This window comes from Plutella xylostella, chromosome 6 (genome assembly GCF_932276165.1).
Source record: "Plutella xylostella chromosome 6, ilPluXylo3.1, whole genome shotgun sequence".
Taxonomy (NCBI): Eukaryota; Metazoa; Arthropoda; class Insecta; order Lepidoptera; family Plutellidae; genus Plutella; species Plutella xylostella.
Window position 1 is genome coordinate 5,562,333 of NC_063986.1, and position 25,405 is coordinate 5,587,737.

At 42.8% G+C, this 25,405-nt stretch overlaps 1 protein-coding gene across 1 annotated transcript in view; it reads right to left on the reverse strand.

Annotated features, from left to right (window-relative positions):
• Positions 1–3,210: 3,210 nt before the first annotated feature.
• Positions 3,211–25,405, reverse strand: part of LOC105388432 — a 33,696-nt gene continuing 11,501 nt past the window's right edge. Inside the window, exons 15-42 of the mRNA XM_048621830.1 lie at positions 19,033–19,167; positions 18,229–18,361; positions 17,587–17,727; positions 17,001–17,180; positions 16,520–16,665; positions 15,814–16,185; positions 15,462–15,546; positions 14,973–15,142; positions 14,569–14,682; positions 13,995–14,139; positions 13,746–13,798; positions 13,591–13,677; positions 13,096–13,225; positions 12,511–12,720; positions 12,020–12,145; positions 11,115–11,276; positions 10,593–10,752; positions 9,742–9,900; positions 9,138–9,319; positions 8,543–8,701; positions 8,063–8,190; positions 7,748–7,781; positions 7,430–7,577; positions 6,811–6,908; positions 5,588–5,657; positions 4,953–5,124; positions 4,384–4,545; positions 3,211–4,095 (exon numbers count right to left, since the gene is read on the reverse strand). Coding sequence (XP_048477787.1) covers positions 3,864–4,095; positions 4,384–4,545; positions 4,953–5,124; positions 5,588–5,657; positions 6,811–6,908; positions 7,430–7,577; positions 7,748–7,781; positions 8,063–8,190; positions 8,543–8,701; positions 9,138–9,319; positions 9,742–9,900; positions 10,593–10,752; positions 11,115–11,276; positions 12,020–12,145; positions 12,511–12,720; positions 13,096–13,225; positions 13,591–13,677; positions 13,746–13,798; positions 13,995–14,139; positions 14,569–14,682; positions 14,973–15,142; positions 15,462–15,546; positions 15,814–16,185; positions 16,520–16,665; positions 17,001–17,180; positions 17,587–17,727; positions 18,229–18,361; positions 19,033–19,167 — 4,093 coding nt within the window. The 3' untranslated portion in view covers positions 3,211–3,863. The remainder of the gene's footprint in view (positions 4,096–4,383; positions 4,546–4,952; positions 5,125–5,587; positions 5,658–6,810; positions 6,909–7,429; positions 7,578–7,747; positions 7,782–8,062; positions 8,191–8,542; positions 8,702–9,137; positions 9,320–9,741; positions 9,901–10,592; positions 10,753–11,114; positions 11,277–12,019; positions 12,146–12,510; positions 12,721–13,095; positions 13,226–13,590; positions 13,678–13,745; positions 13,799–13,994; positions 14,140–14,568; positions 14,683–14,972; positions 15,143–15,461; positions 15,547–15,813; positions 16,186–16,519; positions 16,666–17,000; positions 17,181–17,586; positions 17,728–18,228; positions 18,362–19,032; positions 19,168–25,405) is intronic.

A 25,405-nucleotide genomic window follows, 5' to 3' on the forward strand; every position in this document is an offset into this window, starting at 1 on the left:
ACAAAAAACGAAACCGAAAGGAACAGCCTCTTGTTGCTCACGCACTTCCCTGGCTGTGAAATGCTAGCAGAAGAGTCGTGCGATCAAGATCAGCTGTCACCAATAATTAATTCTTCTAGTTACGCTGAATCTATTGCGGCCGCCGTAATAAATGAAGAAAAAGTAAGATGGGCTATCACCTCTTTCCTTCCCTTCAAATCGCCGGGAGCAGACGGTATAGTGCCGGCTCTCCTACAGTGGGAGGTAGATATTATCTCACCACGGATAGTAGGTATCTTCAGAGCCTGTATAGCCCTCGGGTATATACCTAAGGGATGGAGGGAGGTGAAAGTAGTATTTTTGCCTAAAGCGGGTAAAGATGACTACACCTCTCCGAAAGCCTATAGACCCATTAGTCTGTCATCATTTCTTCTTAAAACTTTAGAACGACTGTGTGACAGATATATACGTGACGGTGCACTTTCCGTGAAACCTGTCCATCCTAACCAACATGCATACCAACCGGGTAAGTCAACAGAGTCGGCCTTACACGCAGTGGTAAGCAAGATTGAAAATTCAATATTGTTACAACAATCCTGCCTTGCAGTTTTTATCGATATTGAAGGAGCTTTTGATAAAACTATGTTCAATAGCATAAGTAATAACCTTAAAAATCATGATGTAGACCCGGTCATCAGTGCCTGGATAACAAATATGCTTAAATCAAGAACAGTATCTTTTACTTCAACAAATACAATAAGATGCAAAGTAGCAAAGGGATGTCCGCAGGGTGGAGTGTTATCTCCATTGCTGTGGGTTTTAGTTGTGAATGATCTACTTTGCGATCTAAATAATAAAGGTTTTACAACAATAGCCTACGCCGATGACGTTACGATTCTCATTGGCGGTCTGTTTGTAAATACCTTATGTGAAAGGATGCAACTTGCACTGAACATCATAGAGGAATGGTGTCACAAACATGAATTGTCAGTGAACCCAACCAAAACGGAAATGATTCTATTTACCAAAAAGACTAAGATAGGTAATTTAAAGCTACCTAAACTTTTTAATACAACCTTAAAGTTAACAAATGAGGTAAAGTATCTCGGCATATGGCTAGACCACCGCCTAAGCTGGTCTAAACATGTGGAGAAAACCCTAAGTAAAGCAACAATATCCCTATACCAAACTAGGAAACTTGTTGGATCCAAATGGGGACTCAAGCCAAAGCTGTGTAAATGGTTGTACACAGCGGTGGTCAGACCTATAATAACATATGGAGCAGTGGTTTGGTGGCAAAGATCGACCCTCATTACTGTGAAAAACAAACTACGACAGTTTCAAAGGCTTGCATGCGTTTCAATCACCGGATGTATGAAGTCAACCCCAACAGCCGCCCTAGAAATAATTCTAGGACTTCCACCACTCGATATTATCATCAAGCAGGAAGCTAAAGCGGCGGCGATAAGGCTAAGTAACATGGGACTATGGTCAACGAATACTACTGCACAGGGACACAGTCGCATACTTGACATTGCCAAGTTGTCGGCTCCCGGGTCCACTGAATGCAGCGACACTACTATAAAGACGTTTATCTTCAACCGAAGCTACACTATCCAGCGAGATCAGTGTGGCACATCAGACGAAAACAATTACGACATCAATATCTACATTGACGGAGCCAAGAACAAGAAGGGCAGCGGTGGAGGTGTCTTCTGCCCGGAACTTAATTTACAATACTCTGTCAGCTTCGGGAACAAAGCTACTGTTTTTCAGGCAGAAGCTGCCAGCCTACTTGACGGAGCTACACAAATAAAAGACACAAAAAATTGCAATATCTGCTTCTACACAGACAGTATGGCAATTTTAGGTGCCTTAGGCAGAACTGTAACAAAATCTAAATTAATTTTAGAATGTCACAGAACACTTGAAAACCTAAGCATTTCAAATAATGTAACAGTACAATGGATTAAAAGTCATAACGACAACATAGGAAATTGCGAGGCTGACCGACTAGCAAGAATGGGATCAAATACCCTACCAATAGGGCCAGAACCATTTATTAGTTTGTCATCAAAGGCAATAAGGCAATGTCTCACCGATAAAACACTATCTGAACACAATCAGGAGTGGATAAATCGTGTAGATTGCAGACAAAGTAAAGCGTTTATTGTATCATACAACCATAAACTTACACGCTACTTACTCAACCTGTCCCGTAGTAATATATCATTAATGGTAGGATTAATAACAGGACATTGTTGCGTGAATAAACACTTATATAACATAGGTAACTCAACTAGTCCCTTATGTAGGACATGTAAAGAAGTAGATGAGACGGTTGAACATATTTTGTTAGCTTGTCCACCTACTACAGAAACAAGATTATCTATTCTTGGACCAACAGAGCGCCTACCTTAGCTATTACAACACCCAGGCCTGCTACTCCAGTTTACTCGGGAGCTAGGCTGGCTGAGCTGAAATCAAGGGGATATGTACAAAGGTTCCACTCGAGAGAGCCACGTACAGGAACTTCACCCCCTATGAGAATAGAATAGAATACGGTGTTGCGGTAAGGTCCCCTTGGATTTGGATTTTTTATTGCAATTTGACGGTTCTAACTCTAACCCCTTGAAAGTATGGGGAAAATCATTGAGCAACTTATGAATTTATTTGAAACTAGCTGTTCCCGCGAGCTTGGCTTCGCCTTAAATAGTTTTCGTGTGGGAATTCCGCGATAAAAAGTAGCCTATGTTCTTTTTCAAGGACGAGACCATCTGTATACCAAATTTCATTCAAATCCGTTCAGTAGTTTTGGGCGTGAAAGAGTAACAGACAAACAGACACAATTACTTTCGCTTAGTTAGGATTCGCGGGCAAGTGGGCGTGGCCAGACGCGCTACTCGCGCTACTCGCGCACGGTGACCATGAGTCTTGGTTTTCTGGAGAAAACTTTGTGTGCCAATATCTTATAATTTTAGTACTGAAAGGTACTGAAAGAAAATATACGTAAGTTATATTTTTAACCAAGGAATGTTATATTACAATTTCGTTACTGACTAAAAAGTCACCCTGTATATTGTTATCAAGGAGATACTGTCTGGAAATAATATAAGTTAGCGATTATTATACCGGTAGCAATGTTATGCAAGAAATCACAATAACTAATACTCTAAAGTATAATGATATAATGATAAGTACCTTATAATTATGATAATTAAAACGATATTGTTATCTATAATTTGGTTTATAACTTTATTTCTAAAATCACATTTTGGAATTCGTATAAAAATATAGTCAAAGGTTAACAAGAAATAAAACTAGAAGCACCGCTTGCCGCTGCCTTATACCCATAACTCTTATAAGTCAGTCTAAAGGAAACTTACATTTATGGCAAATTATCTTTGGCTAAGATACTACTAAAAACTTTTACGTAGCTACCTAAAGTTTATAGGTATTTCGGTAAAAATCACAGGCATGTAGTTGATTTTCTAACGGTTGGTTTAAGGGTTGTACTAACCCGCAGTTACGTTGCAGAAAGCTTTTCGTAATCGATATAAACATGAGAATCGTGATGTCAAGAATTATATTATTTCCTATAATAATTTTCATACCTATAGCAATTAATGAAAATGTTGTACCTAACTAACTAGTAGATAACAAAAAATATAAGCAGAAACATGTCTATAGTTTCTTGATTATGATTAGATATTAAAACAATTGAATCAGATATAAAACGTAAAAACCTAACAAGCTATAAGTATATTTCTTGATCTTAAACTACAAAAACTGAGCAATCACAGTACAACGCCACATTACAAGAGGCGAGAATTACCTAACAACTACAATAACCCATATAATAATCAGAGATCACACTCACCTAACTAACTCTCCTTGGGCGTCAATTCATACTCCAGTTCAAAGTACTTGGTATGCTTGGGGAGTATTCTCATGGCTAGTAGCGGTAGTTTCGCGGGGTGAGGCGAGCGGCCCCACGTCTGGACGTCACCGGGATTGGGACCCAGGACCTGGGCGCAGAGAGCTTCGTAGTCTTTAATTAATGAGTCGGTGTTCGGGGTGATAATGCATTGCCCCAGCAGGCAGAGAAGGCGCAATCTGTAAGAAAAAGTTAGGTAAATAACTAAATGTGCTAATGTGTAAAAGGTCCAATAGGTTTCAACGATGCGATAACGAGAGTTATCATTGAAATAACTAGTGCAGTAAACTATAATTAAAATAATCTCACTTCACAAAATGACAATCAGGGCCGTCGCTGCTTTGAGCACGGACGCACCGGACGCATTTTATATGGAAAAACAATATAAAACTGGTCTACAACTGGCACACCGCACACAGCCATACAGCCAGGATCGCTTCTGTCTCCTCACTGCAGTGACTACTCACCTAGCGGTGGGCTGGCCGGCCCTGCTGGCTCGCGCCATGGCTCGCAGCAGCGACAGCCGCGGCGCGCCCCCCCACGCCGCCAGCAGCGCCCCTGCCCCCGCCCCCGCGCCCCCGCGGCACACCGCACACACCCATACAGCCAGGATCGCTTCGTTTTCCTCGCTGTAAAGAAAGTCAGGAGGTTATTATTATGGATAGACTTTGTCGCGATAGCGCTGCGACGATGGAACTAGTAACTGAATGCTACTAACTTTCTACCTATGGCCTGCATCCGTCGCCATCCTTTTACCTAAGGCGGCATTAAAACACACTAAATTATCCTATAAACCACCCTGGGTGGCAATGAAACCCTCAATAATACTCACAAGTTAAGGCTCACGATGGAACTATTATAGTAACTGAATGCTAATTACTTTCACCTATGGCCTGCATCCGACGCCATTTTTCGCGCTCTCATCTTCGCTTTTGCCTAGGGCGGAATTTATAGACACTAAATCACCCTCTAGCGCTCTTGATGGCAATGAAAGACACTAACAAAATCGCTTTTAGTAGCAAAGAAAGCTACTCACAAGTTAAGGCTCAGCTGTGTGAGCGCGCCCACAACCTCCCTCATCTCTTGCTCAGTGACCTCGTCGAGGGCGGCGTAGCCCGCGTGTAGGGCTCCCTGCAGCAGCAGCCGCGGGGCCGAGTCCCACGGGCTGCGGGCGAGCCGCGGCCTGATGGCTGACCAGCTAGTGGGGTCTGGGGAAGGGTGGGATAGGTGAGGCTTTAGTAGATAAAAAAATAAAAAAAACTTATTTCTTTAACAAAATGGTATAAAACATTTTATGGTTGTGACCTTCTATTAAGTGCAGATAACACCTGTGTTAAAAGGCCACGCTCTTTTATGACACGCTCTGTAACATGTATACCTAGGTATGTGGGTATTCTCTATAGAATCAGTTCATAGTGTAGCTTAGACAAGAGACTATCAGATTACAGCTACCACTGGGTGAAATCAATGTGTTCAACATGCAACATTGAACTTACTTATTACCTCCTTATTATTTCTTAGCAGGATCTATATTTTAACTTGCACACTTACTCGTATCAAGACTAGATGTCGCCAGAACATACATACCCAGATTGCGTCAGCTAGTACATAAGGCACGCTCACTTCTAAAGCGCCTATGTTTGATACACACTCTAAGTACTTACCCTGAGCCTGCATGACGCACGGCCGCGTCGGCCAGCGCCATAGCGGGGGGCGCCGACGACACCCACGTCACCCATACCTGGTAGCTAGGCTAAACAATGTGTTTGAACACATACATACATATCCTTTTTCCTGCAGTAACTCTCTGACGATGACGGCTGCATCAGCGAGTGCGTAAATCATGCGAACTTTAGAGCGCACGTACTTCCTTTCACTGCCATCTGTCGGTAGTCTACGGTATCTATTAGCAGGATCCATATTTGACCTGTAAACTTACGCCTATCTACGATAGATGTCGCCACAGGATAATATCGAAAGCCGTAATATAACCGTATGCCTGCGAAAGCTAGTGCGTAAGGCACGCTAACTTCTAGAGCGCACGAATTTGACTCCACAATCCAATATCTCCGCTATAGATGTCGCTACAACATACATACCCTGATGGCTGCGTCAGCGAGTACATAAGGCACACACTTCTAGAACGTTCCCTTTAGAATCCACATTCCTCCTATCTCTGCTTACCCCTCGCCCGCATGACCGCCTTGACGGCCGCGTCGGCCAGCGCGACGGCGGCGGCGGGCGCGGGCAGCCCGGCGCCCGCCGCCGCCGTCGCCAGCGCCAGCGCGGGGGGCGCCGACGACACCCACGTACACCATACCTGGTAGAGGTAAACAAATATACACTTGTCCAAAATGAATAATGCACATGCAGATCTTCACACCCGAATCATTAAATCGTAAGAGCCTTAAAAAAACACTTGCATTTTGCACCTTGTACGAAAGAAATAGGAGTCAATATCATGTGTCACATAATCGAAAACAACCGATCTGTCAAAGATTTCTATGCGCATTATCAATTTTGGAGCACTGTACAGGTGTTGCAAAAGTGGTATATTAAGCCGAAAGATGGTGACTCTGGGGTCTGGGGGTTCAGTCAATTGAGGACACCAAAGATTCGTTTCGTTTCCATGTAGAACCTTTGTTGATAGCATGACTTATACTATGGGTACTTGATTATTGTAATGTATTGTAGTGTGTTGTCTTGATTTTTTTCAAATGCCGTAAAACAAAAGATGTTCAGAATGACAAATGGCGGGTAGTGCGACTGGATAGAACTTTATTCTTGCATTCTACCCACCTACACGGTGAAATTAAGCGTAATTATATACCTTTGGAAAAGGAGTAAGGTGACAAACTACCTAGACAGACCTAATAATACTTTAAGTAACTTACTGGTAATGCATTCGTCCCGGCCGGTTCCGTGCACAGTATAGTGACGGCTCTCTCTAACAACCCTTCTAGTTCACCTTCAATACTTTGTATCGTTGGAGCTGAAACACATAACTCATGTTAAAATGATGGCCATACGGACAAGGAAATGATGGAGAGGACATTAAAGAGTAGACAATTAATCTTGATATAATTACTGACATCAGTCCCTGTAAAAAAAAAAAAAAAAACACGCACTCACGCCTTGTACTAATGTACTCCCTTACGGGGTAGGCAGAGGTGCATTGCTGCACCCACTTTTCGCCAGAGTGTTATGTTAGTCCCAATGTAATAGGGGGCGGGCCTATTGCCATTTTACGGGCACATCCAAGACCCGAGAACAAATATCTGTGTTTAAACAAATATCTGCCCCAGCCGGGAATCGAACCCGGGACCATCGGCTCAGTAGTCAGGGTCACTAACCACTACGCCATTCGGTCATCAGTCCCTGTCTTACAACGATTTTGGTCCAAAAGCTGTAGAATTAATATAACCTTCATTAGGAGGTATCCTACTTACCTATTTCATACACCCGCATACAGTACCTACTACATGTTGTACCCATCACATTACAACAACTCACCTAGTGCAGTAAGTACATTCAGCAGCTGCCTGGTAGCGTCGGCCACATGAGTAGGTAGCGTCGGCGCGGAGGCGGCTCGCACCCACAGCGACACCGCCGAGTGACGCTTCTCACTCGCGCTCCGGCGGCCGACTGTACTGTTAGCGGGGTGTGTAGATACAACAACTCACCTAGTGCAGTAAGTACATTCAGCAGCTGCCTGGTAGCGTCGGCCACATGAGTAGGTAGCGTCGGCGCGGAGGCGGCTCGCACCCACAGCGACACCGCCGAGTGACGCTTCTCACTCGCGCTCCGGCGGCCGACTGTACTGTTTGCGGGGTGCGTGGATAGCTCGCTCGCGTAGAGGACTAGTCTGTTGGTTTGAAAGGTTAGGGATGTAGTTTTAATTCATAGTGCCAAAATTTTCACAACTATTTTTTTTTCTCCTTTGCTTTCAATTTGTACCTTAAATGTCTAAATTTAGAGCCTAACAAAGTCAGTAATATACCTACGTCTACTAGAGATCGTAATAAGGCTGTATAAAAGAGCATATCACATAAATATTAAACACTGGAGAAAGGTGCTCTACCTATCCCGTAAGTAAGCGTGAGTATTCCTGTTAGTTTATACTATTATTTTACTTTGTTTACTTACTTGAAGCAAGGCAGCGTGTGGTACGGCACAGTGACACTATACTTGTCGGTGAAGAATCGTTCCAGTGCCGACTCCAGAGCCACTGTGGGCAGGCGCCACCACGGCAGCTCGGTGGCCGCTTCTATTGTCTATAACAAAGGTATATAATGTATTTTTTTTTATATTATTAATGAGAAAGCATATTTGTTTCATAATTTATATTCTACTGTTATTTGTGGGAGTGTTTATTGCTCACTAGAATGGAATGGGGCTGTCAATGAGCTGATATGCGGAGGTTTTGTCTCAAAGTTTGTTTTCAATGTAACAGCGATGGTATAAATTGTACCTAAAATCCAAAGGACTCATCGTGCCACTTGTCTGATCCCGCGCCTTTCTTCATTTCGAGAAGTGAGTACTATTGTGCCACCACCGCTCTATCGCACAAACCCCCGCATCCAGTGGAAAAATCTAAAAACGTAATGTAACACTATATAAACATACCTCAGTAAGAAAAGGCCCACTAGTTAGCACATAGAACAGCGCGGCGAGATGCGGCGCGACATGCTCGTCGGACACCCCCCGCATCCACGTCGCCGCCGCGGTGGCACGCAGCGCGCCGCACAGCCAGAGTAGACCCTCCGTGTCGTCTGTGGCGCAGAGCTGGAAGTGATTTTATGGTGTAAGCCAGGATAATTTTCATAAAGTGTATTACTCATAACGATTTTGGTTGTAAAGCTTTTCTTCCGGGGTAATAGACAGCCCGAATCTCTCATCTATCGGCTTCTACATTTTCATAACTTCCTATTCTTAATAGCCATACCAGTTGGTTTTCACCCTCTACTACAGGGTGTTCGCGAATTTTCAAATTCTGATTTCAGTTTCAGGCTTAGATATACCATGCTGCACATGTAGGTTTCGGCTTAGTATACCCTTTTTGCAACACCCTGTATACCATGAATAATTATCTCCTGAAATCACGTTATCATATAAAGTAATATACCACGGCGACTCGATGACTCAGCTATTTAGGGTGTTGCAAGGTAACCCACCTTGAACAACTTATGCTGTCTGTACTTCTACCACAAACAGCACTTACCTTCAAAACACTGCCCATACACCGGCAGTGGAACCACTGGTGCTTCTCCCAGGGAAGTTTGGCCGTCTCCACCAGTAGGGCGGATATCCGGATGCGATGCTCCTGCGTCCACTGAGGCCCTGTGGTTGGCAGCATCTGACACATCCACTCGAAGACCTCTTGCAGGATGTAGGGTTCACTGCCTGTTATGGGGGGAAAAGTAAGTCAGATACTGAATCTCTACTGATTTATCGGCCTCTAAAAATATGATGTAAGAACATAAACTTTTTTGTTATCTTAGCATTCCTAGATGTTGCATACGGACTGATTTGTGAAATACACATTAACATGATGAGACAATAATTTCTGAGATACGATTATAACATGGAATATGCGGGGATCTGAGCGCGACAACAAAATCTCTTTTTTTATTTTGACACCTCTATTTCTAAACGTTCCTGTATATCCTGACCTTGACACTTGTGGCACAGGTGCGCCAGGTCCCTGGTGAAGTAATGCTGACCGACCTTTGACCAACTGTAGTAGGTTTCACACAAGTTTCTTACATTGCGTTCGAAACGCCATCTATTATTTTTTACCAGTACTTCGTACCACATGTACTGACCTTGACACTGTTGGCACAGGTGCGTCAGGTCCCGGGTGAAGTTTTGCAGAGCGTAGTTCTCGGCGTCCCCGCCGGGCGGCAGCAGTGGCGCTAAGTCGGCGCGAGGAAGGATCCACGCACCCCAGCACTCTTGTAGGGCTGACCAACTGTACCATGCCACTGGGGGAAGGGATACCATTAATTAATAGTAGTGTATGATGATTAATAATATAATAATAATATGATATGTGGACATCTCACATCCACGGGGACATCTCACACACGGCCATCCGACCCCAAGCTAGGCAGAACCTGTGTTATGGGTGTCGGGTAGCTGATATATTTACACAAATATCTATATAGATACATATTCTATCTATATAGATACATATTGAATATATAAACGACAACCAGACACAAGGCAAACACAAATGCTCATCACACAAATGTTTGCCCTGGGCGGGATTCGAACCCGAAATAGTAGAGTATGATGACACACGAGTCACTACTATACTCACGTGACTCACTAGTATAGAGTACCTAAGCATACTATGTCGGGTCACAGCGCAAAATTAACGTTTTAAAAACGCAATGCTACACCGCAATCATGAAGTATATCACATGCAGCGGACCGCATTGTCGCATAAAATTCATACAAGCAACTATTTCGCTGCGGCCCGGCGCGCTGCATCAAGTCATAACGTGCGCGACATTTTCAATTATGCTTTGTCGCTAAAAAGATGTCTTTCTGTCAGTCTTAGGGTGAAGGAGAGCCTTGTAAGAGCAACTTTTGGTGATTTCTCCTAGTCACGACGCGTTCGAAAGGTCCTGAAGCATCCAGCAAATAAAATAATAAAAAAACTACTACAAACCTTTCTCAGCAGCATAATGCTCGTTGGTGGCCGTATCGACGAACGCAAACACTAGCGTCCGGAACAGCTTAGCTACGTGCGTGACGTAAGCCGTGTAGTCCTGGTTTTTGCTCCTCGCCTCCCACCAGATAACACCCAGTTCACGGAGAGTGTTCCCTAACTGAAAGGGAAAACAGTTTTGCAGACGTTTTTAGTTTATTTTTTATGATGAACGTATTGTTTTGACTGCCTGGCTACACATGAATGATACACACTACTTTAGGTAACGTGACGTGCAATGTAAAGGTGGGTACGTAGTAACGTTACGGACTGTAATGTAACATTCCCAGCGAGCATGTTACGCAACGTCTGTGTTAACGATGGTCAGTACCCACCTTCACTCGCAATGAAAGAATCCCCATGGTGTTAACGCCTTGCGCGTTACGCGTATGAACAGAGCATTTTAAATATGAAATTTTCTTTCTTTGCGAGTCACGTTACAGTGTCAGTTACTCTATCTATACCTATACCTAGTACAATTACCTCATTACTCGTAAGCTCGTGCGCATAATTCTCCGCAGCTTTATGCGCGTGCGCAGCGGTGGCGGGCGGCAGGCGACGCGCACTGCACGCGCGTGCGCACTGTACCAGCAGAGCGGAGAGAGCGCGCGCGCCGCAGAGGTTGGATATGTGCACGCCTATTAGCTGTTGAGGAATTAGGTATTACAGGATGGAGAAGGATAGTTTTGTTTAGTGTATGGGGCATGTTTTTGGAGGGGCCTTAGGCTTAGAGTAAATAACACTTGACTTCGGGAAGCAATGATAAGCTCATGCGCATGGTTCTCCGCAGCTTTGTGCGCGTGCGCAGCGGTGGCGGGCGGCAGGCGACGCGCACAGCACGCGCGTGCGCACCGCACCAGCAGAGCGGAGAGAGAAGATATGTGTACGCCTATTAGCTGTAGAGGGAATAGACGTTACAAATGAAGATAATTTTGTCTTCACTATATAGTATAAAGCAAAGTCGCTTTTCGAGTATATCTGTAACTCTGTACCATGTACCTATGTATCTATGTATGCTTAGGTATTTAAAACTATACACGCGCGTGCGCACCGCACGAGTAGCGCGGAGAGAGCGCCCGCGCCGCACATGGTGGATATGTGCACGCCTATTAGCTGTAGGTAGGGGAATTATTTGGTGAATGGTACAAGTTTTTGAAGGGTTCTAATGTGGAGTAAATAATATTTAAAATATGGAAGTAACTATAGATTTAAAATTACTAGACGACCAATCCTGATCGAGATACACACCTCAAAGACGACACACTAAGAAGTAGTGTCGAAACTTACAAGTCATAAACGCCTCCCGTTCTACTAAATCTAGAGCCACATTTTACTATGAAAAAACCGAGCGTTTTAATCACAAATCAGCTTCAAATCAGTCTTCTTACCTCCAACAGCATCATGTATTCATCTGGCGGCGCCGCCCCGTGCCGCTGCGCCGCGTCCACCAACGCTTCTAGCGCCGATTGACGCTGCTCCTCGGATATCACCTCCGACCAGCGGGCCACTTCGAACTGAAAATATTTGTACAACAAATAAGGATAATCATCAGATAATAATCGTCCACGGTTTGACATGGGATTCCTCGTCCCAAGGAGATCCACCAGCCTCTATGATCGGTTGTTATAATCTAAACACCGCCATCTACCAGCCTAAAGTCTTCGAAAATAAAAATTGGTACTGATATCAAAGCTATCTACAATAAAGTAAATAAAAGCACGCTCAGCCCGTAATAATCCACTGCAGGTGAGCTTCCTCTAAACAAATATCTGCCCGGCCGGGGATCGAACCCGGAGCCTTAAACATAACAGCTAGTCACTATATAACTACTACACCATCCAGTCGTTATGTAAATAAACAATCTGACCGTCAAACTAACCTTAGAAAGACAGCTAAAAGCCGTATGCGGATGAACGTTCAACGCCAACACAGTGTTATACACCGTGGACCAGGCACTGAGCGGCAGACGCCTAGGGCATAGCAGAGAGCTGGATAGGGCATCCTGTAGGCTGCCGACAGAGGTCACTGACCCGCCCCACCACCGGCGAAGGAGTGTGGCGGTCAGGTTTGCATCGTGGATGATGAATTTCTGTGGAGGAATGGGAGGGTTGTTGTGAATTAATACAAATACTGGAATATCATTAAATCTATCCTGGGGCAGAAATCTGACTTTTCTGTTTCTCTACCATCTTGCATCTCTGTTCATCTTTATGTTATACTAAAGGATATACATAGAATAGCTAGCATTCAATGCACGTTGAGAGCAGTGAGAAATCATAGCACGAAAACACAGCCACGACCTAAGTCTGTTATATATTCTTACGAAACTAAAATCAAATGTTTGCATAGTTTCATGTTAGGTTAGGTAGCGTTGCTCATAAACACGGACGAAGTGGTTTTGAAGCATTAGCCGAGGGTGCTCGGTCCGCGGATACTTGTCTGGAAAGATACAGTAAGACATCACCTCTGCCAAGTCGGTGACAATGCTGGTGAGGGCCAGCCGGGCGGGCGCGCAGGCCGCGGCCCGAGCGTCGCGCCCGCACAGCCACGCGCGCTCCATTATAACCATGGCCGTGTCCGCACTTGTCACTTGTCTGGAAACATTAACGAAAGGATATTTTATACAGGGTGTGGAAAAAAGGGTATACTAAGCTGAAAGGGGGTGGCTCAGGGGGTCATTCTGAACAAGTCGTAGAACAAAAGTTGTTCAGAATGACCCCCTGTAAATCACCCTTTGGGCTTAGTATACCCTTTTTGCAACACCTGTACTTATAGGATGAAATCTTACTAGTGCGAGTTTTTTTACGATTTTTCTTAAATTATAGGACATAATGACTTGAGTGAACCAATCGGCTTACTATACAACATATGCAAAAGTCTTTATAGAATACTTGTTATGCCGGAATTTTAACTACTTATTTGTTTTTCAGTTCAAGTAAGTATGTAGATACTTAGGTACCTAGTTATTGTTTGCAGGGCGGCGGCAGTCTTGGCAGCGTTTGGCCGTGGCCTGGCGAGGCGGCGCAATGCGTTGCGGGCTCCGGTCCTGTGCAAATAAAACTCGTTAGAAAAAAATAGTTTTTACCTATATACAATTATCATGCGTTTACCCACCTATTGTCTCTGATACTTCTTTCCGCGCCTGTTGATATGCACCATTCATGAGCCTATAAAAGAAAATCAGTTTTAAAAATGCATCTCTAGCTGAAATTATCAATCAACAAAGTTTGCATGGTCAAGCAAAATTGTATTTTCGAATATTCCAAATTTATTCAGAATTACCCTCTGAGTTACCCTCTTTTGGCCTACTATAACTACCACTTTTGCAACACCCTGATTAAAACCCGTGCTAAGGATACTGACCGGCACAACAAGAGTGACGGGTTTGCACTTGTTCGGACACGACTTGGGCACGGGCGCGATGGGTCTTCGCACGCGCAGCGTCGTCACCAGCTCCCACAGCGCCGAGTCCAGCTTCGACACCTGGGACAGTTCCGACTCCCACTCTCTGGGAGGCAAATAAATATTGGGATAAATCAGGTGCGTCCAATAATAGTGGTCCATGTATATGTGGCGAGATATTTCCTTGTTGTGATTGGTGGTTGGCTGCAACTTGCATTGAATCCGTGCAATCTGTCATTCTGTCAACCGCACTCGACTTCTGCGCTATGTAAGCTATGTATTGTATATGCTATTCCTAACATAGATTACATAAAGCATTCCAGTAAAGACCAAACGTAGTGTGGAATGACGACGTAAGGCAGTTAGCCGGTAGTGGATTCAAAAGAAATGACGACGAAACAGTATTGTATCGCTATCGTTCACTGCCCAGGTTGCGGCTGCCCATATGCATTTAGGGTACAGTTTGAAACGTCACTTAGAGACGCTCCTTTGTTACGCATGTATGGCTAATGATAATGATGATGAAAGTACTCACTGCGCCAGTCGCTCGATGTCCCTCAGATGCTTGTCGGTGAGCGAGACTGAGTGCCGCGGACTCTCCACCTTGGCGTCTTCTATAGGCGACTTTATACTCATTCTTCTGCGTCTTCTGCAAAATGAAATAAGCTTGTTTGCTTAATAAAATAAAAGCCGTGCATGTTAAGCAATTAATCAAACATTTATCGCCTGATTTAGAGACTACTTTTGTATAGCCATGGTGAAATAGGCGCATCGATGATCAAAGAGACAGTATAGGTATCCTATAATTTAGACTCCTTATTAATATAATGCATCATAAAGACTCATGCCTTGTACTTGTCTAAGTCTAGATTCTAAATTAATCAGCGTGTCAAATATATTTTCACTCATAAATGACAAAAAAAACAAAACGAGCTTCACCTCATGCCCCTCACAGGGTAAGTCTTCAGCATGGCCACCACTCTTTCAAAGGGCGTCTTGGGCACGACCAGCGGCCTCGGGTCTCCGGCTATCGGCACCATGTCTTCATCATCAGGACTGGACGGTGGCATGAGTTTAGAGAGCTCCGCTTTACGTGCTGCTGCTAACGCCTGGGATAGTAGTGGTCGGAATTAATGAGCAGTAGCAGTGGACAATAACATTTATGAATTTGCATATAGATTTGTGTGCCGGTCATATTTGCTAAAGAACAGATAAGCGTTGGGGCCGACGAGGTACGGAGGGTACCCACTATAGGGTCCTCCATTGTTCTAGAATGACGAACTTAGATCCATCCACTATATTTACCGGATATCAGCGGTAAATATAGTGGATGGATGAGTAAGGCCGAGGACACTATAAGGGGAAGCAGTCTACTAGTGGGAGATAATTGTCTGATCATGAAGTGTGCATGATGATGATGTAGCGTACCTGATCAGGAATGTGTCGCAGCATGTGGGGCATCGCGCGAACCTTGTCACCTTCTTCCAGCCAACTGAGGTATGTTCTTGATATCCTGCCAAATAAAGATATAAATGGGAAGGCATTCTTAAGTTCGTGTTAGACACACACACACTCACGCCTTGTACTAATGTACTCCCTTGCGGGGAGGCAGAGGTGCATTGCTGCAGCCACTCGTGTTATTGCAATCCAAAACTTGGTTCGCTATAAACAGTGCATAATAATCATTAATAGATCGTTCTCCGCTAGACAAAGGCCATCATTACTACATCGAGAGAAGGCTGAAGTCGCCGTAATTTTTTGAAAAGGCTTCACAACTTACGTTTCAGCAGCAACATGGTAAGTGATGAGATTCTGCAATTGCCTGTCTCCCTCTCCCACGTTAACTTCGATATCTTCCATCTTTTCCTGCTCACTGTCAGAACTCTCACTCGATTCATCGGATTCTCCCGTCAAATCGACTAGCTTCAACGGCGGTAGTAAATCGAGATCTGGCTTATTCGATTTGACTACTCGCTCTGTGTGCGTTGTCTCTGGTTGAACAGTTAGGAGTTTCTGTTCGTTTTTCAAACGCTCGCTTTCAGTGTAGTGGTAAGTGATGACTTCTTGGAGTTTTTTCTTCAGTTGTCCTAAGACTCGGGATTTTATGAAGCCGCTAAAGAACAGCGGACCGATTGGTGGTGTGGTGTCTCGTCTGCAAAGAAGTAGACGGTTTTTTTTAAATTTTATTATTATTTTATTTATTTAATTACAAAATGTGTATTAACCGCGCTTAACCTAGTCGTCTCTGCAAAGAAGTAGACGGTTTTTTTTAAATGTTATTATTATTTTATTTATTTAATTACAAAATGTGTATTAACCGCGCTTAACCTAGAAACTTGTTACAGTTTTTTATTTATTTAGTCCTAATGCAAATAGCACATACCAACATGTATTAAAATAGTCAACAGCTGATGCTGAGTTCACTCCTTTTGATCGATAAATTTTATATATTTTTTTCTTCTTTTCATAGTATAAAAATTACTCACGGATCTTCAGGTGGCCTCTGCAGATATAAGCTGAAGAACAGCATCCACAGCTCCAGGTACGCCGAGCTGGACGGTGGCGCCGCCAGCGCCGCCGCGGCCGTCTTGTGAATTACGAGCTCATCTGATGTCATTTGGGCTCCTATTGACTGCGGAGTACGAATAAAATAGTGATGTTATAGTTTTAAAACTGAGGCTGTGGGGTATTGTAACGGATTGAGAAGTCATTAAATCTAATTTTAGCACTCTCAAAACTGCTACTTACTGGAAAATACGATTGAGATATGTTACATTTTGATAGCGATTTATGAGTTCAACTATGAAATTTACAACTTTGTCGTACACCTTGCGGCATGTAGCGGAAAATATGACAAAACTAAAACGCCTCCCAACACTTAAAGTGCGAGTGCAAGCATCCCAAAACCCACTAATCAGTGTTGATATCGACAATTTAAGAATACGCTTTAGCAAGACTGACACACACCTTAAGCGCATTATCCACATGCGCGCTCTCGCCCCTCACTCTCTGCGCGTGTAAAGCTGACAGCACACGGGGCCACAGCGCGCGCGCCTCGTTGCCGTGCCGTGTGCGAAGCGCCGACGCGCAGAGAGAGGGGTTGTGGGGGGATAGGGCTGCGGTCACACTGCCGGGGTTTGATTCTTCCTGCGAGAACATAATTTTATTGATGAGTACAATAGGTGAAGTGCAAACAATTAACGGCGATCTCAAGAATGATACTATGCTATAGTTTAAGTAGCCTGACCATCTGACCAATAACCAGAAGGCATTTTTAAGGTCTCTGCAATTAGTCCATTGGAGCAAGGTATGCAGCTTTGTAGCTATTGGTCCATTACATGATTACAGCATTGACTCCGACTGCTCTGCTATCGTTCATAAACATTTTTACATAAATATGTAACCAACAATATATCTCACAAATTTCTATCGCTCTCAGCGATAAGGCCGCCTATTGTACGAGTACAATAGTTCTAGTCTATAAGTATGTTTTTGTATCTCTGATATACGAGTATGTAGTGTTCAATAAAGTTATATTCTATTCTATTCTCACCATAGCCGCGCAGTGTTGGTCCAGCTGCGCCGTCAGTGGACACGCCAACATGGCGGCCTGCAGCAGCGGGCCGCTAGTCGACCACAGCGAGTGCAGCCACACTGATAGCACGCTGCTCACTGACACATTATCACTGATATCCTAACTAATCCTAACTAATATTATAAATGCGAAAGTAACTGTGTCTGTCTTTTTGTCTGTTACTCTTTCACGCCAAAACTACTGAACGGATTTGAATGAAATTTGGTATACATACTATTGAAGGAATTATTCACAACAGCTTTGTGGCCGCACTCTTATCTTGATGAATAACACAGAATAGAAGAAAGTTGTCTATGACATGTCTTGTCTATGGACTGAGCGTTTTCTGACGTTTCCGGTTCCTTCCTTGTTCGCGAGCATGAATTACGCATGGTTCATTAAAACTAATCCTATTGAATACAATAAATAAAAGTAATGTGAGTTAATATTTCTATCTTTATTAATACGGTGTAGACCCTGGGAAAGAACATAGGCTACTTTTTATGCCGGAATTCCCACGGGAAAACTTTTTAAGGCGAAGCGAAGCGCGCGGGAACAGCTAGTCATTCATAAATAAATATTTTTACATGAATATGTTATAAATTAATATAATTATCTCACCATAGCAGCGCAGTGTTGGTCCAGCTGCGCCGTCAGTGGGCACGCCAACATGGCGGCCTGCAGCAGCGAGCCGCTAGTCAACCACAGCGAGTGCAGCCACACTGATAGCACGCTGCTCACGGACACGTTGGCACTGAAATGTAGAAGGGATCGTTAGGTAGCACGGCACATATTGAAATTTTAGTAGTGTAAAAACTTAAATTTGGTATTTATGAGAATTCGCAACCAATCTTAAATAAAGCAAAATTACAATAGAAAGGAAATGGATAATTTGAAAATTAATGCCTTCAGATTATCAATTGTGGCGAGTGGCGACATCTGTGCACGCTACAAGGTGTAATATGAATAAATAAATCTATAGATCCCGCTAAGGGGTTTCCGAAGCTTTCGATAGATGGCAGTGCAGTGAAATTCTCATATTGATGGAGAAATCACGGGTTAAGGTTTAATTTAAAAAAAACTCGAAGTAATTTAATGATAATATAGTCAAGTTGTGTAGCTCACTCACACAGTGCTGGCATGCGCTAGCTGGGTGGTCATCAGTTTCAGCAGCATGTTCGCCCCCGCTCTAATGATATGATAATGTAACCAAGTTGCGTAGGTCACTCACACAGTGCTCGCGTGCGCTAGCTGCGTGGTCATCAGTTTCAGCAGCATATTCGCTCCCTCTCTAATGATAATGTAACCAAGTTGCGTAGTCACTCACACATTGCTCGCGTGGGCTAGCTGTGTGGTCATCAGTTTCAGCAGCATATTCGCCCCCGGCTCTAATGATAATGTAACCAAGTTGCGTAGGTCACTCACACAGTGCTCGCGTGGGCTAACTGCGTGGTCATCAGTTTCAGCAGCATATTCGCTCCCGGCTCGGCGCCGCGGCCCAGCGCCCGTTGTAGCAGGCTCGGGGCGGAGCCCGCTAGTAGTGAGAATACCTCGACGAACCTGCGGAGGTAAATACTATGAGAAAAGCTGGGTAATTATGTTACAAATTAAGGGATAACTTTTTAATAAAATTAATGTCAACCATTCAGTATATGTATAAGTATGACTCAAAAGGGTAATCTGACATGGCTGAATTTCCTGCTTAAATGATCCCGACGAATTGAGAACCTCCTCCTTTTTTCGAATTCGGTTAATTATAAGGATGGAGCAGACACGAAAAGTTAAAAGCATTTAAAGTCGTTCAGAACTCTGTAAAAAGAGCTACATATACTTAGGATTTCTATGAAGGATCAGTTGCCCGAGCATAGGATTCGAAACCTCCGTTTACGTTGCGTATCGTCAAATGTCACTGTCAAAATGTAAGGCAAATTTGTTAGTTCCAAAAGTTGCATTTGTTTTTTCCATGTTAGGTAGAATTTCACCAAACGCTAAACGTATTTAGTAGCCAGTCATACGTCTGTCAGTTAGTACAAAATGTATTTAAAATTTGATTTAAATACGTTTAGCGTTTGGTAAAAGCGACCCTTCGTGTAGATTCGAAAATAGTATCGAATCCTATGCTCACGCCTCTGAAAGCAATTCGTCTGACAACTAAGGTTACCGACGCAGCTCTTAAAATATAAGGCTAAGTTTTTGATTACAAAGGATCAATCCATTGTATAACAACCTGACTACACAAAAAGTAAACTTACTTGGGTGTGAGCGAGATGGACTCTGGCGACTGCGTCATGATGATCAAGAGGGCGGACAGACAGTGCGTGACGTCACGCGCGCGCCAGCCGGTGTAGCACTTCCACGCCGTGGGTGGTAGAAGGCTTTAGCTTCAATATACAGGCTTTTATGCTATAGGCAGGTTTAATAGGCCAAAAGTGGGTGAATCAAGGGGTCATTCTGGCCATGTAGCACGGGGCGCTATTAACCAAACCAAATTCATAATCCATAGATACTAGATGTGTACCCTAATGCAGTGTACTCAAAAAAAAATGTACTTACCTCGGAAAGCGGGTGGCTCGCTTATGAGTCACCTCTGTCTACCCTTCGGGGATTACAATCATGAGCATTATGTATGTATGTCAAACTAAGTGCCAATTTCTCCATAGTCGGTTATCTAACCGACAGGGATTGATTTATAAATTAAACGTCATCTCCATATAAAATTCATGACAAATGTGTCAAAAGTCAACCACTACTCCCTGGTTATGCTCTAATCGAGAATGGAGAAATTGGCACTAAACTCACACAAAGTCAAGTTACTTGGGTTGGGTGTGACCGAGACACACAAATGCCACTTACTTGGGTGTAAGCGAGATGGACTCGGGCGACTGCGTCATGATGATCAAGATGGCGGACAGACAGTGCGTGACGTCACGCGCGCGCCAGCCGGTGTAGCACTTCCACGCCGTGAGTGGTAGAAGGCTTTAGCTCTAAAGTCTTATAAAACTCTAGCTATCGTGGGTGATCTAAACATCAACATAATAAATGACAAACAAGACTCTCATAGCGACAACTACCTAAACCTAACTGCATCTCATGGGCTCTTGCCTGCCCATTTGTACCCAACTCGTGAAGAAAGCTGTCTGGATCATGTCATTCTTCGATCACCCATCTCATCAATTACTATGGTTATTGAGACAAGCATAACCGATCATGCCCCGGTGTTATTAAGTATCGACTGTGCTAAAACGAAAACGGCGACGGGCAAATACAAAACCTGTATAGATTATGAGGCGATACAAAGGGACCTGCTTGCTTGCGATTTTTCCAATGTAACTGATACTTCGGATGTCAACATTGCTACAAACAACCTTATCAGCATTATATCCAACGTGGTTGAGCAGAACACCAAATACAGCATAGTTCCAACAAAATACCGCCTCCTGAAACCATGGATGACTGCGGGCCTTCTACGTTGTTTAAAAAATCGCGATAACATGCACAGCAAACTAAAAAAAACTCCGGATGATATCATATTAAGCATCACTTACAAACGGTATCGAAATTTTTGTACGAACTTACTAAGAAAAATTAAAACCAACTATGAAAAAAACGAATTGGCAAGAACTAAACACAACTGTAAAGCTCTATGGAAAACAATAAAATCAATTGCTAACCTGAAAAAAACACTTAAATCCTCAAAAGAATTGCTTAAGTGTTGCTCCGATCCCTCACTCTCTATAAATGCCGTAAATCAATTCTTTGCACATGTAGGCGAAAATCTTGCATCAAAAATTCCTAACTTAGGTAAATTTAAAGATCCTCCATCCTGCTGTTCCCCTAAAGACTCTCTGGTAATACTTAAATCCGACTACAGTGATATCGAAACCCAGATACTCAATCTTAGGGATGACTGCGCTGTGGGCTGGGACAAAATCTCAGCAAGAATTATCAAGGCCTCCAGAGCTACTCTTGTTCCACCTATTGCATATATCTGCAACTTGGCAGTAGATTCAGGAGTTTTTCCAGATGCCTTTAAAAAGGCGATTGTTCACCCAATCCACAAGGCGGGAGATAGAGGCAGTGTCGACAACTACCGACCAATATCGGTCCTCCCAGCTCTGTCTAAGATATTGGAGAGAATTCTTAATAACACCCTCGTAAACTACATGAATAAAAACAGTATTATTTCTGATAAACAGTTCGGTTTCAGGTCTGGAAGGTCTACCGAAGACGCTGTTATTGCATTGACCTCCTCAATTGTTCAGCATATCGATAAGAAACGTAAATGTCTTGCTATATTCCTAGACCTGTCTAAGGCTTTCGATTCTGTCTCTATCCCGCTCCTTGTGGAAAAGATTGAGCAAGCAGGAGTTAGAGGCGTCGATATTTATTGCGACTACCTTAATGGCCGAAAGCAGGTATCTCAGATTGAGTCTCTTACAAGTGACGAAGAAGGTATCTCCTATGGTGTCCCACAAGGCAGTATTCTCGGCCCCACTCTCTTTCAACTTTATATCAATCAGCTATGTAACCTTCAACTGTCAAATTCTGAAATATTCACGTATGCCGACGACACAGCTATTGTCATCCACGGCACTGATTGGTCGGAACTTAAGGAGAGTGCGGAGATCAGCCTTCGACGGGTACAACAGTGGTTATCTACCAACTTGCTCACTTTAAATATTAAGAAGACACAATATGTCGCTTTTGCATTATTGAACTCCCAACAACCACCACCAAATTATTCCATCATAGCCCATACATGCAATAACGCCACTCTATGTTCGTGTATTCCCATAACTAAGGTTACTAGTGCCAAATACCTCGGCGTTTATATTGACGAGAAACTTAAATGGCATGCACACATAGAAGCTCTTACAAACAGGGTCAGAAAACTAATAGCCATATTTAAAAATCTCCGTCGCTCAGCTGACTTCTCTACATTAAAAATGGTATATTTTGCCCTAGTAGAATCTAATCTTACCTATTGTATAAGTGCATGGGGAGGAGCCGGGAAAACACTGTTACTGAAGCTTGAGCGTGCTCAACGCGCGCTTCTAAAAGTGTTGATGTTTAAGGCCCCGTACAGGGTGACGTGCCGCGCCAATTTTGGGTTTTCAATGCTCTTCACACAGCACACGCAGTGACACGCACACATGTAAGTTTGCACAGTGGGTCGATAAACTTTTACTCGCCAACTTTATTGACAACTAGCTGTTGCCCGCGAGCTTCGCTTCGCCTTAAAATTATGTTGTCGTGGACGACTCCCGAACTACCTACCCAATAACATGCCATGGTAGTATTAAATTAGATGAAATTTGACAAATAAGTACGAAGATACTTGACTAAAAATGATTTTCATGACTTCATTGAGCAAAGACTTGTATAGCAATGGCAGAATAGTAATTTATAAATGTTTTATTTCAAGCATCTAACTTATGCAGTTTTGGTTTTTTTCATACTACTTATTTTTTTTTCACTTTAACTCTAATTTTTCAAAACAAAACCATAACTTTACTAAGGTGTGCAGACATGTTAGATTGAAAACATCTAGGTATCTTGCATTATCCTATTGTAACTAAGCTTTACGGCTGTTTTAACAGCATGCAGATTTCATCACGCACGTGGGATAGCACGCCATTTTCCCGCATCTCGTGTGCATATTCCACGCGTTACAATGAATACTTGTATGAACGCGTGCGGGGAAATCACGCGTGCGTGATCAAATCCGCATGCTGTTAAAAACAGCCTAAGTTAATGCCGAATTTCAACCGCTAACTCCGGTTTTTGTGTGAAAATACGGTACCTAAGCTACGTCCTACGTCGATCGACGATCTACGTATCAATCGTCGAGAATCTACGTACTTCCAAATTTCAAGTGCCTACGCTACGTTTTGCCTGTGCGTGTCAGTCATGGGAATTCCGTATAGAAAATCTCTGCACATTTTTCCTAAAACACCTACGTAATAAGTTTCATGGTTTTATCTTCAAAAATGACGCATAAGAACCAAATTTTAATAACAATTTAAACCTCGTGTTGAAAAGTATAGTCGCATATTGGGTTGTTTTCGAGGACCTTTACGGACCTTATAATCTTGCTGCAACTACATACAAACTATAAGTACATTAGCTAAAATCAAACCATACCGCGATCTATATCCGATCTGACAACGCCATCTAGGAGAGGACATAGCTACTATATAAATTAAACTTCTAAAACTCAACACCCATAAAACTTTCAACCCCTATATTACACCCCCACACTGGTTTTTTTTTAAAATGCTAATTATTATTTTTTTGTGATTATCTAGTGCCTAAATACAAAATATAATGTTTTTATCTTCAAAAATGACGAACTTCATACAAAATATGAACCTCTATCTTCATCAATTTTCATCCACTCACAGATCGAAGTTTCAAAAACGCTAGAACAAAATGTTTAATTATTGCTCATCAAGTGCTTAAATATAAAGTTTATTTAAAAAAAGATCTACCCCGGCCGGGAATCGAACCCGGGACCTTCGGCATAGCAGTCAGGGTCACTAACCACTACGCCAGTCAGCCGTAGTATTTTTATCTTTTAGAATTAAGTATTCGCATACAACTTCTAACCCCCCCTTTTAACCCCTTACAACCTCCGTTTCGCAATAAAAAGTAGCCTATGTTCTTTCTCAGGGTCTAGACCATATGTATACCAAATTTCATTCAAATCCGTTCAGTAGTTTTGGCGTGAAAGAGTAACAGACAGACAGACAGACAGACAGACAGTTCCGCATAAAACCAACAGATGGCACTAAAATCGCAATACAGAGAGCTTGTATGGAACTGTGGCCAATTAATATGAAGATCCTACATCGCGGTATTAAAGTTTTTCAGTTGTCTGAAATAAATACAAAACCTAATAAGGTAAATCTATTCTATAGTAGGAGAGTCAGACAGTGACTTTCGCATTTATAATATTAGTTAGGATTATGTTCAAGTACATTTTGGGTGATTTTAGGGTAAGTAAGTATAATTCTTACTTACACTGGTAGGCACCAGCAAAGGGTAGAAATTAATAGGGGTGCCACTTTACTCTATACTCGGAACCCGATTAGCTTTCTCAAACAAATGTGGTATTTACTTGTAGAAAGGTAACTACAAGTATTAAAGTGTAGATAATAAGTTTCGGGCATCCTCCAGCCAACTGAACCCCGACGACAAAGCAAAGTAAATACATAGTGTCGCAAAAGGGCTATACTAAGCCAAAAGGGGATGACTCAAGGGGTCATTCTGAACAACTTTTGTTCTACGAGATTTGCAAATTCGCGAAAAAAAATATTCGTTTTCCATGGTAAAAAGTCACATGTCCAACAAAGTTAATTTCCAAAACTCGTAGAGCAAAAGTTCAGAATGACCCCCTGTCTTACTCCTTTTTACCGGACTGCCGAAAGAGGAGGGTAATGTTTTTTGATTGTATGTATGTATGTTTGTCTGTTTCTTTGTTCCCTCCTGTAGCCCGCTTGTAAACGGCTTGATAGATTTTGATGTATGAGGTATTGTTAGAAGCGTATTGATGGCGCGATGGTTATAGGCTATGTGACGTTCTATTAAAATGTACATAGCGCCCTCTAGAGGACATAACGTGATGATCGAAAAAATAATAATTCAACTTTGCCGTGTAAGGTATCAAATGAAAGGGCTTGATTTTCACATTATAAAAATATGCATATTGAAGGTATTTAAATAACAACACCAAAATTATTTAAATAAAAAATGATCATGAACTACTGACGTAAAATTTCATAAAATAAAAACAACT